Source organism: Toxorhynchites rutilus, chromosome 1 (genome assembly GCF_029784135.1).
Source record: "Toxorhynchites rutilus septentrionalis strain SRP chromosome 1, ASM2978413v1, whole genome shotgun sequence".
NCBI classification, from domain to species: domain Eukaryota; kingdom Metazoa; phylum Arthropoda; class Insecta; order Diptera; family Culicidae; genus Toxorhynchites; species Toxorhynchites rutilus.
The window spans coordinates 169875035-169890666 of NC_073744.1; the positions used below are offsets into that span (position 1 = coordinate 169875035).

Here is a 15632-nt window from a genome sequence, read left to right on the forward strand (position 1 = left end):
TTAATTTTTTTTCTTGCAAATTATTATTCATTTCGGTTTAAAAATAAATTCATGAGTAACGATGTGCATTAGAGTTCCAGTGAGAATGGTCATCTCAAATTTACGAATGGGACTTCCTGAAAAGTATTGATTACCTCGAACAAATACACTATACAACATTTTAGCCCATTCAGACTTTACTTACTATTGTCGTAAAGACGCCAAAGTTTGAGTCTTCCGAAAACCATAAAATCACCGTTAATGCGTTCATGCGTTCTTTTGCAGTCAACAACGGGATATCAATATTTTCCTTGACTTCACAATGCAATCAGTCGGTACCTCGTCCCAAGCCTCGGCCACGCAAAACATAGCATCCCTAATATTGATTCGGTTAACCATCTCATCGAACTCTCCTTGGCTCCTGGATGCCAAGCTTTTGCTTGTATTTGGACTTGATCATTTGAATAATATTTTGGTTCATGAGCTGTAACAAGGCAATGTTTTTTTTCGATTTTCAAAACATTATTCCTCCACAATTTGTGGCTAAGATACTGCATTGTACAAATAAGTCAGTGCAAATCATAGTTATTTTACGTTTACCGAGAGATTTCCTTTTAATTTTTTTATAATTCGATTATCCGGAAAATTTGATCATCCGGAGTGAAAATAAAATCAACATTCCATTTCAGCTCTAGTCGAGAGTGAGCAGTCTGAGAAACTGATCATCCATTGCAGACCATTGGACAAAACGATTTCTTCGAAGATTTGGTGTTTTTGCGAAAACCATCAAAGTCCAGCGCGGATACAACCAGGTTACAAAACTAGAGGGACGCGATCTAGCTTCATGAGGATGCATCGTATGCCTTTTCGAAATTTACAACAAATCAGTCTAGCCAACAAGTAATCATCTACCCATCCCCTCTTAGATGGTGCCTACACACGCTAAGGGCATCCGCACCAATGCGTTACTATTCAAGGTTTCTAGTCTCGAGTTTTAGCCGTTGTCAATTTATTAACTTGTCGATTTGCGCACCCGTCGTTGCTATCGCGGTTGCTATAGTATCACTTCTTTTTCGCACCGCAGGTTGCTAAATACGATTGCTATTACTAGAAGAAATGACAAGTGTCAGTTAATTCTCTTTTCGTCGCGTTCATTTTTTGGTAGATAAATGTAATTCATACACTTCCGAAATAATATTTCAGAGCAAAATCACAAAAAACGAACACAAGACGGATGAAACCCACAACAGATGTTTGACGTTTGTTGATAATAGCAGCACTTGCAAGCAAACCATTTGTCATGACAATTGTCATGCGTAAATGCGAAAACAGAATAGGGGGGTGGAGTGTTTAACCACCATAGAAACATTTATTGTTCCCTAAAATCTCCATATGCCTAATTTCGTTTCATTCGCTTGATTAGCTCTCAAGTTATGCAGAAATTTGTTGTCCAACTCAGCAATTTTGAAAAATGTTATCAAAATTTTGTACCATACTTGTCTCCCAGAAGATATAAGTATTTCAGTTTAGCAATACACCCGGTTTTTTAAAAACACTAAACTATTTTTAATGTAATCTGACAAGATCCTCTCACTTGCATCAATCAAGCTTGATTACGAACTTAAAATTCATGGTGGGACAGTTAAGCCTTGAATATCAACATTGGACAATTAAACTTGATGTTGTTTTTTGAAATACTGGGAACAACCAATAAGGTTTTTAATGTTTTTTGACATAAGACTATGTCTTTCATTTCTATATAGGGGGTCACTCTACGAAAAATGTAACGATTTATTAAGAGTTTTCAAACGCCTATTACTCAAAATGGTTATTGCGACATATGTTGTGTTATATATCATTAGACAGGAAAATTATCCAGAATTTTTTTTGCTTGACACATGAACAGTGAATATAGTAAAAAAGTTTTCTTTCGATTGCACTATCCATTCGCTTCCTCTCCGGCGCAACGAACAATCTTTTTGCCTATCGGGCGTTAGCTCATAATGTGAGTTGATGCGTAAAATGAATTATTCTCCACAGTGCCGAAAATATTCACGTTCACGGCATTCAATCACGCCGAATTTCAGCCTGCCTTGTATTGACAACCTATTGCTCAAGCGTAAGTCGATAAATATGGAACATCACTATCAATGAACACCAGTGCAATGAACATCAACATCAGCTTGCCAAAAAGTTCATTTTTCAATTGCGTATTTATTTTCGCCATGATATTCGTAACGTCGAAATTGAATATATAAAATACACTAAAATACATACACAATACGAAATTGAATATTGAATAAAATAACACGCAAGTGTTAGTGAAAATCAAGGCGTAAAATTCAGCGTCAACTAATTGAGAGTGAAATCGATTAATGGTAAAGGATAGCCATTTATTATTAAAAAAATCTTGTTTTTGGCGACTTCGGCAATGGAATGTATGGTATAACTCTAGCTATATTTTATGATATTTTATGATACTCCCGATTGGCCAGAAATGGCATACACCCCTATTATATGGACAATGGGTGACAATAACAGACGAGCGAAAAACGAACATAATCTTGTTTTGATTTCCGGTTTAATTATACTGGCTATGAATGACTAGCAATCATATAAAAGCCCTACGATATGGGTATTGGATGGAAGGTCTTAAACAGCGGAAGTCGAGTATCGTATTCCGATGCCATTTTGGAGAAAGAGATAGTGGCTTCCGGTTCATTGAAAACCGCCCTAGGAGACCGAAAATGGAGTTAGTGAAGTGGAGTTAGATAAAGAAAGTGTTAGAAACTAAGATCTTGTCAGAGCGAAATGGCGATAGTAAAAGATCATATAAAGCGGAAACGGAAACGGGAACGGACCGTACCCTTCACGTTAAAGATCGCGAGTTCAATTCTCAACGAAAGCTAATGTTGCCTTCTCCGGATTCATTTGTTTTTAAATATGGAAATCAAACACGTTTTCAATAGAAATTCACTGCAAGTGATGAAGATCAACTTAACGTTCGTGATAATCACCTGAAATTATTGACAGTAATGGAAGAAATTCGTTCATACTCTATTCGATCGATATACTAGACAAAGCTCACGCGTCTCGACTCTTGTGTTATACTCATTATGACAGTTATGGTGTTGAGTTTCAACAGAAGAGAATTCATCCGACACTGGGAAAAAGCTAATGTCTTCATTCGTGAACAGATTTTGATAATTTGTGGCACTGATTCTCCATTCACCGATAATAGCCATTTATTTCATATTATATTGTATATTGTTCAATCAATTTGTGTAATTGTGGTCCAGGATGTCATAATATCGAGTATGTTGTTTGGTTATGTGAAAATGCAATAAATGAATTTAAATGGCTACTGATTGAGTAAATCGAAAGGGTATACCCACGTAAATCAGATTATGATAGCTTGAGTAGTCGCGATCTTACAGGGCTATAAAGTTACTACAAACAATGTTCCGGACAATGTGGTAATGAAGGAGATAATGCTATTTTTATCTATAATATATTTTTGTAGTCATAGTTTGATTTGACTCAGGCTTATATTGATATAGGTCTCAACTATCTAGACTTGTGTTTAAAAATGATACATGATGACTCTTTGTCTTCTTCTGCATGATTGAATAAACAGAGGGAAAGGGTAGTAATGGCTTTAATGGTATTTTGTGTACATTTTTGAACAGAATGCGGTACCGAATTCTACCACGTTATGTCATCTAACCCGTTTGAAGGAAACAAGTACATACAGGAAACGAGTTTTCCAGGGCATCCATTTGATGTATCAAAAAAGAATAAAAATACAGTTTTTGAACAATGAAAAACTCAATTTAAATGCAATTACTACAAACTATCACAGTCCTATGTCAAGATCCCGTCCATGCCCTTAGGCTCATACCCATCAACTTTTTTTTGGAAATATTATGCATAAAAACATGAATGAAGAAGGGAGTGATTTGCAACATCTTTGCAGAACGTAAACCTCATTGTTATTAGGCATTCGCTAACAAGGAGTACACGTGTTCTATTGATTTTTTTTTTCATTTGTTCGAGAATTAGTTCGTTCTTCCAAACCAGAAATGAGTGCATTAGCCCTGCCTAAAACGTGACATAAAATTCTTGTACTTGAACCGATGCATTTATTATGGATTTACAACAAATACATGATGAGACAGTTAGGATATCAACATGGGACAATTGAGCTTGATATTGTTTTTTTAAAGCTGGGAACAAACAATAACTTTTTTCGTGTTTTTCCGGAAGATTAGGTATAAAAACATCGTTTTATGAAGAAAAGTGAAAATTGTCAAAAAAAATAACATGGGACAACTATGTGTCGAACGGCAGTATAGGGACCAAACATTTTCAAAACACTCCCAATCGCTTCGTCGCAGCAATAATCTTCAAAATTTGTTAGTATATATCTATAAACCTTGAAGAAAAATAAGGACCCGACTTGAGAGCTCCTAGGAGTAAAAAGATGCCGATTAACGAACTTGAAATTATGATTTTTATTCTTATTTTCTTCTTGTTGATATGTTTTATCTTCTTATTTTCATTTTTCTTAGTTAGAGTGTCTACTTTCTATAGGAAATATTGAAAAAAGCACATCGGTGACAGTCGCTTCTCCGATTTTTGTTCGCCTGAAAAGTCATGGAGCATCGGCTTTTTCGGGACCACCGAATATTTCAAGAGTCAATTCTTAAATTTTCTCTCGTTCGCCCATTTTTTTTTCTCATTCATTCACGAAAATCAAAAAAGAGCGATGAAAAGATTTAAAATCTTTTCTAACATATTGCGGACCGCTCACGAGTTTTCTCGTGTTTCGCGTTCCGTCTACTACGGATGGATCACGAAATAAACCGTGTTGTCGGCACTTGATGGTTAAATCCTCGGTCAGCCAAGAATCTCACAAGGCACGCCACGCCGAAGGAAACGATCTCATTCGTGGAATCCGAACAAATGAAGCTTACAAGTTTGCCCCAAAACGTGCGGTCCTTAATGGTTAACATGGAATTCAACTTTATATATGCTAATGATAATTGTAATTATAGGTAGCTGGCTGTACAAGGATTTAAAAAATCGGAGATCAAAATCGATTGTATTTCGACTAATTTGCAGGGTTTCCTTAATAAAGTCTGATGTATATGTATTGATATCTGTAATCAATTCATGAGTGCAGTTTTGAGCATATTTTAGTGAAATTTTTCTGTTTCCCTTAGGATCGTGGGAGGTTTTCTAAATATTCAATGGATAATGAATGTAAAGGGAGCATAATGAAGTGACATAATGAACAAACAAATTGTCAACGCAGCATATCATGAAACCACGTGCTATGGCGTTATTGTGTATGTTATAATTGTACTGTAACCAGATGATTTCGCATATAAAACACATTTTTCACCGTGCTGCGACAAAAATTTGGAACAATATTTGCGTAGAAGAGACCTGTGGTCTCTAAAGTTGCCCTACAAATTACGAATGCATTCAGATTGGTTGACTTAATTATATGAAGAAAGAACCGGCTCAATCTGACTCAATTCGACATATCGGGTCAAATCAAAATTAATTCGATTTAATTCGAACGAGATTGTTGTTAGTGCTTTCCAATCTCCTTGCGCAGTCTTACTAGTAGGTGAGCGAAGATTCATAATTAAAATTCAACAATTATTCCAAAATTATTGTATTGCGGCTTCAATTTATCCATTAGTCTGAGTAATCCGCACAATTTCTTCTCAGACAAATTTTGTTTGCCGGTGTTGATGATGATGGATGCTTCTAATGGATGTGCTTTGTGAAATATCACTAAAGACTAAAAAGCATCGTTTCGTAAATTCACTGTCGCAATATGCTGAGCGACCGAAACCATAAATTGAAAAATTGGCGTTCAAACGTTACTTTTACATTGAACCCTCCTAAAGTTAGACAACCATTCGAATTCATCGCCCGATCGGTATGCAACCAAGCTTACCTCTTATGCCTACATCTCCTACACATTTGTACTATCATCTTATCACTTTCGAGCTGCTTAGGGGCGAATGGCGTTATGGGCTTAGCTGGGTTTAGCGTTTTCACCGCGTTCATATTCGGGCAGAAAACATGCTGCTCGATTTCCCTCAGCTGCTCAGCAGCCGCAGCTGTCTCACCACCCACCGGACTCGAATTTTTCGCTGCTGGTTGCTCGGATATCACTTTGGCTTCTTCTTTGGCAATTTTCTCCCGGAAATTTTCGTGCCGTCGCTGGCTAAAGTAGCCCCAGTGACAGAACTCATGCTCCTCGACGGCAACCACCGCCATCCTGGTGACGTGGCTTTTGCCCTCGCCAAACTGCCGGGGAAGCAGTTTCGGGGGCAGGATTTCGTAACTCTTCTGTCGCATCTCGATCGACAGCATAATGCGGATGCGTTTCACTCGCTTCGAGTATTTGTGGCTCTCCTTGAGATGTTTCTTCACGCGTTTGGTTTCGATTTTGTGCAACCGCTCGAGGATCTTCTTATCCCGGTTGTTGTTGGTCCATCGTTTGGGCGAGCCGAAGCTGGACTGCGCGAGCAGCAGGTTGTGATTGGGGTTCGATCTTCGCCAGGGTACTAGATCAAAGCTTGGACTAGAGTCGCCACTCCACGGGTAATTGTTGGCTTCCGAGTCGGAGTAGCGCAGTATCCAGTCCCCGTTGAGGACGTCACGGGACTGCGGGATGATGTCGAGGGTTTTCACCTTCGGAAAGCGAATCCGATCGTTCCGGGCGCTTATGGCATCGTAGCTGTATCCGATATCTTTCACCAGATTGTAACGGCTGCTGCTGCTGGTGCTGTTTTTGTCGTAGAGGCTGTGAATGTCATTGATTCGCGACGCGGACAGGATGGAACCGTCACGCACAAACGATCCCGCTGGTGGCTGCTGGTTGAAGCAATTCTGGAACAAATTTCTCACGCACTGAAAATAATCGTTCATTTTCCTCTGTCCTATGGCTGAGTGGGGTGAATATCCAATAGTGGTAGCATTTTAAGCGGCTCCAACGAAGCGTCGTCGTCATTGATTTTGTTAACCCGCGCGGATAACATGGCTTTGCACATCAGTAAGATGAATGAATAAAAAGAAGCAAACGAACACACGCACCGCAGCATTTACCCGGAAAATTTAAACTTTTCCTACAACCACCACAACATAACCATTCGGCGTGCATTTCTTCACGCGACACGCAACGCGGGCCCTAATTAGCGATCGGCAGAAAGGGCGCACTTAGTTTCCGCACAAACGCGACGCCCGGGACCGGTGGGGGAGGCTCCCAGATTGCGTGGGGAGAGGTTCCAACTATTACTTCAGCAAAAAAAAAAAAAGACTACCGATATCCCACACCCGAGAGGGACCCTCGGGTTCTCCACTGTCTATTGCGAGAAAGTAAACAACGTACTAACTGCGAACGACGAATTTTTTGAGCGAAAAGCCCGCAAAGCCTTACCCTCGCGCCTCGGGCGGTTCAAATACACATGCACAACATGAGCGCATGCATGTGATCCCAGCGTTGGGTGGCGGCGGAGGGTGGTGACGCATCAACGCAAAAACATTGACGACCGCGGAATCGTGCGCAAAGGGAGTGCGAGCAAGAGCGCGAGCGTGTAAGCGTGTGTGAATGGAAATGAGTCCCCCGCCGGAACGCATCGACAGAACACCACGGTTTACATGTTGTGACGGTTGTTTGTGGAGAGCAAACAAAAAGCGTACAAAACAAAACAGAAAGAAAAACCGACCAAAGCGTGAGTTCGCTGAGGATGATATGCGCGGGTGGATGGGCGTTTGCGTGTGTTGGTGAGAGTCACAGCTTAAACCTTTTCGGAGATTAAATGACGTAAAGGGTGCAGGTGATATTTACGAGAATTTTCGAATATCATGTTCTAGATATCACTATCTCAGGAATAATGTTCAATGATTAGAATACAGGTTTATTCATAACAATCGATATAAGCACCTTCGAAGTGGTCGTGCGGAAGTGATCTACAGCTCCAAAAACATTTGCTCTATAAGAATTGTTGTTTTGACGTAGGACTACGTCTAACCGGAAGATATAGGGGGTGAAATGGAAATCTAGGCACTGAACAAGTAGGAAAAAATGCAAGATTATATAATAATAACTCGAGCATTTCTCAATAGATCGCAAAGGTTTTTGTATCAATTGATAGGAAATATATCTACGCATCTATCATAACGAATAACATTTCATTTTTCTTGAGATAAATAATTGAATAATTGTGAAATATCAAGCATTGTCAAAGGGGGTCTTCGTAGCCACTTGGTTACGCGTTCGCTTACCAAGCGATCGATCGTGAGTTCAAACTCAGGGTCCTCAATTGACCATCTTTGTGTTGTTATAGAATAACTACGTCCACGCAACCATCATCAGCGATGGAAATCGATCCACGGTGGAACAAAGATCGATTCATCCATACAACTGCTCTGCTCTGCAAGAAACATCGGGCTGCTGTTCTATAAATAACCCAACAATGATCAATATCAACTGTCTCCGCTGTCCGGTCTGCTGAACAATGGAAGAACAGAAAGAATACCCTTACGCCTAAATGGCTACTACTGTGTAATTTACCATAATGTATGGGAACAGAAAACTTAACGCCTAAATGGCTACTACTAACTACTGTGTAATTCACAATTTATAGAAACATAAACATATGTACATGCACACGATTAAACCCGGCTCTGTTACAGCTAAATGCTAATGAGCCTAATAAATAAATGAGATTAAAAAAAAGCATTGTCAAAATGCACTATGTGCCCATTTTTGATTGGTCCATTTTGTGCTCCTCAAATCGTACCGACCAAAACGGGCAACCAGAGCAGAAGCGAAATACAATGAAGCACGATTGGAAAAGAAAAAGAAAAAATATGAACGAAACATTGGTCGCAGTCTCACACATGCGTAATTCTCGAGCCAGCCAGTCAGCTTAAAAATCTCCGCTCCGCTGCCGTAACGATCATTCTCATTCAAACCGTACACCACATCGGTTCGCATCACAACACATCAACAAACCAACCCAAGCAGCCATGTCTGGACATGGTAAAGGAGGAAAAGTGAAGGGAAAGGCAAAATCCCGCTCGAACCGTGTTGATCTGGAGTTCCCCGCAACGGTAGCTAGGCCGAGCGCGTTAGTACCAGTGCACCAGTCCACCTAGCCGGCGTTATATAGTTTCGGCCGCCGAAGTGATCGAGTTGGCTGGTAAAGCTGCTCGCGACGATAAGAAAACCCGCATTCGGAACAGAACACTTTCGGTTCGGTGGACATCAAGACAACAGGCAGTTGCAGCGAGTGGCGAGTGGCAAACGCAATCGCAAAACGGCAGCAGGTAGCAGAAGAAAAAAGTTTGTTCTTTATACACACTGCTTTGGTGGCAAATCCAGAACAAGGCGGCATCAAGGGCGTTCGAAATGGTTTTTTTCAAAACCACGAGTACTAAGTTTTCTAAATTGGAACCATTCCATAAAACAAGGCGCTTTTCAGGGCCATTAAACCTTCCAAAAAGAGTTTATGAAATACAGTTCAATGCTTTCTAAAACATTATCCAAAATAATAATAAAACACAAATTGATTTTTTCATAATTTGTTTGCCAGGATCTGATGAGTATGTGAATTTGGCAGTTGTTCTGAGCTTATTGATAGTTGGGAACTTTCCAGATTATTCAATTTTCACCAATTCTTAAATTGTTTCCAGATTGAAAGTACAGTAATTTACAATTAGTTCGACATTTAGCTAATTGGACGGACATGTAATGCGACTTATTTAGTTGGACATTTATGTAAACATAGAAATCCAAATTATGACCCCACATTGAAAGTCGACACTGTACCACTGTCATCGCAAATGTTCAATTACAGGTTAAAATCGCCTCCAATGCGACACTGAGTGGCACTTCGGCACGTCGCATTGAATGTAATTTACTGTACAACATGTCACAAAGCTGGATGGGAAGAAATTTTCCAACTGTGAAAGCTGTGGCGAGTGGCAACAAATTGCTAAACAGGAAGGTTTAACCGAACAAGATGGGGATATATAGTGATAACAAAACAATAAACTCTTTAGATTGAAGATAATTTTGTGATCCTGAAAAGGACCCTTTTTAGCCTGCATGTGAATCCAACGAGCGAACAAATCGTAATGAATGTATTTTTTTTGCCATCGCTTCCTTTTAACGCTCATTCGTTCGTCTCGTTGGACTCGCCCCTATGGCTGAGTCTGCCGATTTGTGTCTATCCTGTGAGTGTGTACCGCTAGAGTATAAAACACGCGGACCCCAAAAAAATATCTTATTTTCTTTCAAACCGTAAACCCAACCACACGGCATCGGCATCATGGACGTAACAAAGGAGGACAAGTTAAGGAAAAGGCAAAGTCTCACTCGAACCGTGCAGGTCTCCAGTTCCCTGTTGGTCGCATTCACTGATTGCTCCGCAAGGGTAACTAGGCCGAACGGATTGGTGCCGGAACACCAGTATACCTAACAGCGATTATAGAGTTTCGGCCGTCGGAGTGCTCGAGTTGGCTTGCAAAGCTGCTCATGACAATCAGAAAACCCGCATCAAGAACAGAGCAGCTTCGGTTCGGCGCTCATCAAGGCAACAATTAGTTTCAGTGAGTGGCAAAGTGTTTCTCCGGCACGTCGCATTAAATGTAATTTACTGAACAACGTGTCACAAGCTGGATGGGAAAAAATTTTCCAACTGTGAAAGCTGTGGCGAGTGGCAAACGCAATAGCTAAACAGGAAGGTTTAACCGAACAAGATGGGAATATCGAGTGATAACAAAAACACAACACCAAAGGTTCTTTTCAGAACCATCAACATATTCATAAAGAGTAAACAGTAAACTAATCCATTTTTCAGGTAGATAGGTAGATATTCACGTAGGAATAGAAAATAAAACAATATATTTAAAATATATATTTAACAAAAGCTGTCCCCTTTGTATAGTCCTACGTCACTCCGGTTATGTCCCCGACATTACCCACCCGTCTTTTTTTCGATGCTGATACTCTCTTAGTCGCCTTCTCTTCTCCACCTGATGGATCGGCTTTTCTGCGTTCCCTCACAGTTCGAATCAAACTGAATGCGTTTCAGGTCAGGTCAGGTGATGAATCAGTCGATCCTTCGCCGTCCAGCAATGATGTTGTCCAGTCGGTGTGCACTTAAAGAATGTTGTTTTTTTGAATACGTTTCCCCACCAGAATATCACTTAAGTATGCTTTTTGTCCGTGATTGAATCAAGAGAAGATATGGTTTACGATGACAATTTGGAAGGCAAACTAGATGCGAATGAACTCTCTGAGTTTGAAACTTTCCGCGACTGAGCAAGAATCGATTGAAAATTATATGATTTTCGCGATGCGAAGCATTTTCCGTTGCGCACGCATCCAATATTGGATTCGAACATATCCTACTGATTTGGAAGAATAATCTTCAGAAGCTTTCCTGCTATTGCACTTGATTGAAAAATCACAAAACCAAATGTATTTGATCGCAGCAGTATATGGATAGAAATAATTAAAATAAACTCTTTAGCTTGAATGTATTTTTCAATTCCAAGGGGAACTGGCAGATTGTTTTTTTAGCAACGATGACATCTTTCCGGAATCTTCTCGATGCTGGCTAACAACCGAACGGAAAGAGTTCCACGTGTGTATGTGTGTGGCGGCTGCTCCGATGTCTCAAGTGGAACCGTTTCTCGATGCTGGTTCAGTGGCTTTTCAGTGGCATAACTCTCCTCCTGATGGATTCCCCTTCGGCCTAAGGTACACAAACAGTCTCTTGGTGACACCGTTATCAGCGCATTCATGATGAACTTCACCACCAGCTCCACCACAACAGCGACAACATGCTCCAATCGCTGTTTAATTATAACTGAGTGGATTTCCGAGCGGCGATTTCAATAACCTGTTTTGAAAGCAATTTTAAGACTATTGGAACAAGTTTTTGGATCAGAAAGTAACAAGTATGGAACGCGTAGACATTTTATCTTTCGAATGAAGTGTTTATCATACCATTTCGTTCAGTTGTTTAGGAGCAATTGACGCTCAAAATCTCGGTCTCCAGCGTAACGCTTTCGTTTTCGAAACTTTGATTTTACACCCCGGTATAGAAATGAAAGACGTAGTCCTACGTCAACACTATTTTTTGCTCTGACTTTTATATTTCAAATTCTACATACAAACTGTCTTCGAAAGACTTTTAGAACATACTGATACAAACATTTTGCGATGCAGAACTTGTCAATATCTCAATTTCACTCAAAGTTATTGATATTTCTTCCCAAAAAATACGCTCTCTTCAATTGCTTGCCATTCTTTCTGGGACAAACATAAACAATTGGCGGCATTTGAAAGAACAGAGTTCACTCTACATTATGTGTGATTTTCAAAACTATGTTATTTTTCGTGTTTGAGTAAATAAAATTGAAATCATGAGTTTTTGGGTGAAAACCCATCAATAACTTTGAGTAGGATTAAGATATTGACAAGTTCTGCACCGCAAAATGTTGGTCTTGATAAGCTCTGAAAGTCGTACGAATACAGTTTTCATGGTCACCCTACTGCAACTTAGGAAAAAAAACACCAAATCGATTATATTAAAAAATAGAAAAAAGCTTTGTTATACAAAGTTAATTAAAATAATTGGGGCTGCAATATTGTCGAACTATGTTTATCTCTATCTATTTAGATAAGAAACTTAGATTTTTTATTTCATCGACAATTTTGGTCACCCTATTTTTGATAACATAAAAATGAGCGCTCTATCAATATGTAACAACTTTGTCGAAGACAGTTTTCGTCTAAAAAATAAATATCTCCCACAAAGTTGTTTGGGAAATAGGGGGAAATTGTTTGGGACTGGTTCTCGGAGTGCTGGACTGCATCCTGAATGAATTTTCTCCGCAACCAAGGATTCCGGTTTCAATTGAATGAAAACACCGAATGTTCAAGAAACAACACTATATTGGTAATACTACACAACATTAGAATATTTATTAGAAAATTACATTTATAATTATTTGACTACACAAGAATAATTAACAATCATGGCAACCTTTTTGCCTTGGTAGTTAGGGACATAATGATCTACTCTACCACATATAAGGGTTTTCAGACTTCCACAATACATTCATTTCGCTCGTTGATCCGTTGTTTTTGTTGTTTCCTAATATTGTTTACTAGAAGGTACGTATTCAGGGATCTGATCGCAACGATACCTTCTAGTATTTCCTTTTAGTAACGAACACAAATGAAACACAAATTTCTGCATTACTCGAGAACTAATCAAGCAAATGGCACGAAATTTGGCAAGTGAAGGTTGTAGGGTGCAATAAATGTTTTTACGGTAGTTAGACACTTCACCCCCCACTCTAATTCGGAGCTGCCATACAAATGAAAGACAAATTTCTACATAACTCGAAAACTAATCAAGCAAATGGAACCAAATTTGGCATATGGAGGTTTTAGGGAGCAATAAATGTTTTTTTTTGTGGTTTGACACTCCTTTGCTCTTTCTGAAGAGGGGGGCATGTTTGCGGTAGCGAAATTGAACAGTAAACAGTCGTTGGATGGTGCGTATCAGATAAAAGATACCGAAGTGGAACGAGATATAATGAAAACCACCCTCTGTGATCCTAGACGAGATGCCTCCTATGTTATGTATGGATGAAATAAAGAAAAAAATTGTAAGAGGTTGTATCTAGGACACGACCGCATTTTTGACGTAGAACTACGCTATTATATTATGGAATCCACTTGTTTACCACTTCGAATATTATTTTGGAATGCGTCGAAATTTTTCAAATAACTTTTAAGTTTGTTTTCATTGTTACTCCTTCAGTAGGAACAATTTTCATTTGAAATTCGAACAATTTAAAACTGATAGACCAAGCCTGGTAAACTGATAGAGCATTATAATGATATCGTTACCAGAAGTTAATGAAGATTTTACCAGGCATCTCAGTTTGAAAGTACATTCCCGACTGCACAACGACAAGCGAGTACAAAAGTACTCAACACCAAAAAATACCCCCGACTTGCATGTATTTGCAAAGCGGATTCCCCCAGGCACATTGATTTTGAAGTGAAGAAAAATATCCCCGACTTGCATGTATGTTTGCAAAGCGGATTTCCACAGATACATCAATTTTTAAGTATGTGTTGGGGAAACCGTAAATCGGGCTAATCAAAACTTGGAATTCAGGGCGTTTAGATAACGCTTGACATTTTACAGTTTTTCAATTGTTCATCTCATGAACAATAACCTTTTATTAATTGGGATAGACGCGTAGCAATATTTCCTATCAATTGATGCAAACCTTTTTTCTGATCTGTTGAGAAATGTTCGAGTTATAAGCATTCGAAATACGGGTAGGGTTAGCACACAAATCGGCAGAACAAATGTATGCGAGAAAGGAAATTCTTCCAGTTTTCATGAATTTAAAAATTAACGAATTGTACTGTATAGCATATCAAACAAATCTTAGAGAATTTCCGATTCGATTGGTATGCGAATCATGAGAATTCGTTTACAGTGAAAATAGTTATTAACGTTTACTTTATTTCATAAAAACGTGACCTGTTTTCTGATTTGGTACCCTTCATGTAAGACGTAGTTCTACGTCAAAAAAACTCACCAATGTAATATAAGATAATTACCAATACTGAACACAATTATCAATTTTTCTCATCATTAAAAACATGTTACTTCAATATAGAGAAAACATATTTGAAATGGGAAAGGTAATTTTCTTTTATAACTTTTACTTTCTGGGTGTTTATTCAACCCAATGCGAATTTTAATTGGACTAACAGCGCCTAATACTAATACTATATGAGCATATGGGAAATCACTTTTTCTAATATTTATTCACTTTTACAATTTTTTTTCACCGTATAAACTTTCCTTGGGTGAAAATGAGCACAATAAAACAGTCAGCTCAAACCAAACGACCCGTTCTCGAGCGGGAACACACATTGGTTTTTATTCATGAAATACGAAGTAAGTCATTTCATATATCAAGTCTTTTTTAACACAACTGCTACCATATACAAGTTTACACTTACACTTGTGCTAATTTTTTCACAATACACGATCGGTCATTGATATGAAATTTTACGAAGCAACCAATATTGAAGTTCCAAATTCATTTTTTTTTGCTAGAATTAATCGTATCACTCACCTTACATACATTATAAAAATGCCCCTGACTTGCATATATTTCCAATGTCGATTTCTCCTGGGCACCTTGGTTTAGATGTCTCTGTTAGAGAACGCATCTCGGTAGGAACAAAAGTTCCCCCTACTTTCATGTATTTGCAATACCGATTTCCCCCAGGCAGCTTGGTTTCGATGGCTCTGTTAGGAACCCGCCACATGTGTCGTCAACATCGACCAATCAGAAGTGGGTATTTCCGTTAGGATAGGGGTTGAGATTCTTCAATTGTTTGATAGTTAGTTTCATGACATATATTATTTTCTTTAATATAAAAAATTGATATGGAGTACCGAAATCGATTGACCCAAAATTTCATCAATCCATCATGAAATGACTGAGCAATAAGCGTTTGAAATTGGACAATTTTCACGATGTGCTCGATTTTCGATTTACAATTTGTA

General features: G+C 38.9%; 1 protein-coding gene across 8 annotated transcripts in view; it reads right to left on the bottom strand.

Moving 5' to 3' along the window:
* The window catches only part of LOC129765747 (putative uncharacterized protein DDB_G0282129), a 271283-nt gene that overhangs the window by 166851 nt on the left and 88800 nt on the right, over positions 1-15632 (bottom strand). For 3 of the 8 annotated variants that reach the window (XM_055766181.1, XM_055766176.1, XM_055766171.1), the window contains exon 1: positions 5954-7306. The exons of 4 other annotated variants lie outside the window; for them this stretch is intronic. In XM_055766181.1, the coding sequence (XP_055622156.1) occupies positions 5954-6933 (980 nt within the window). In that variant the 5' untranslated portion in view covers positions 6934-7306. Of the gene's footprint in view, positions 1-5953; positions 7307-15632 lie in introns of those variants that run through there. One more of the 8 variants, XM_055766185.1, reaches the window with a different exon arrangement.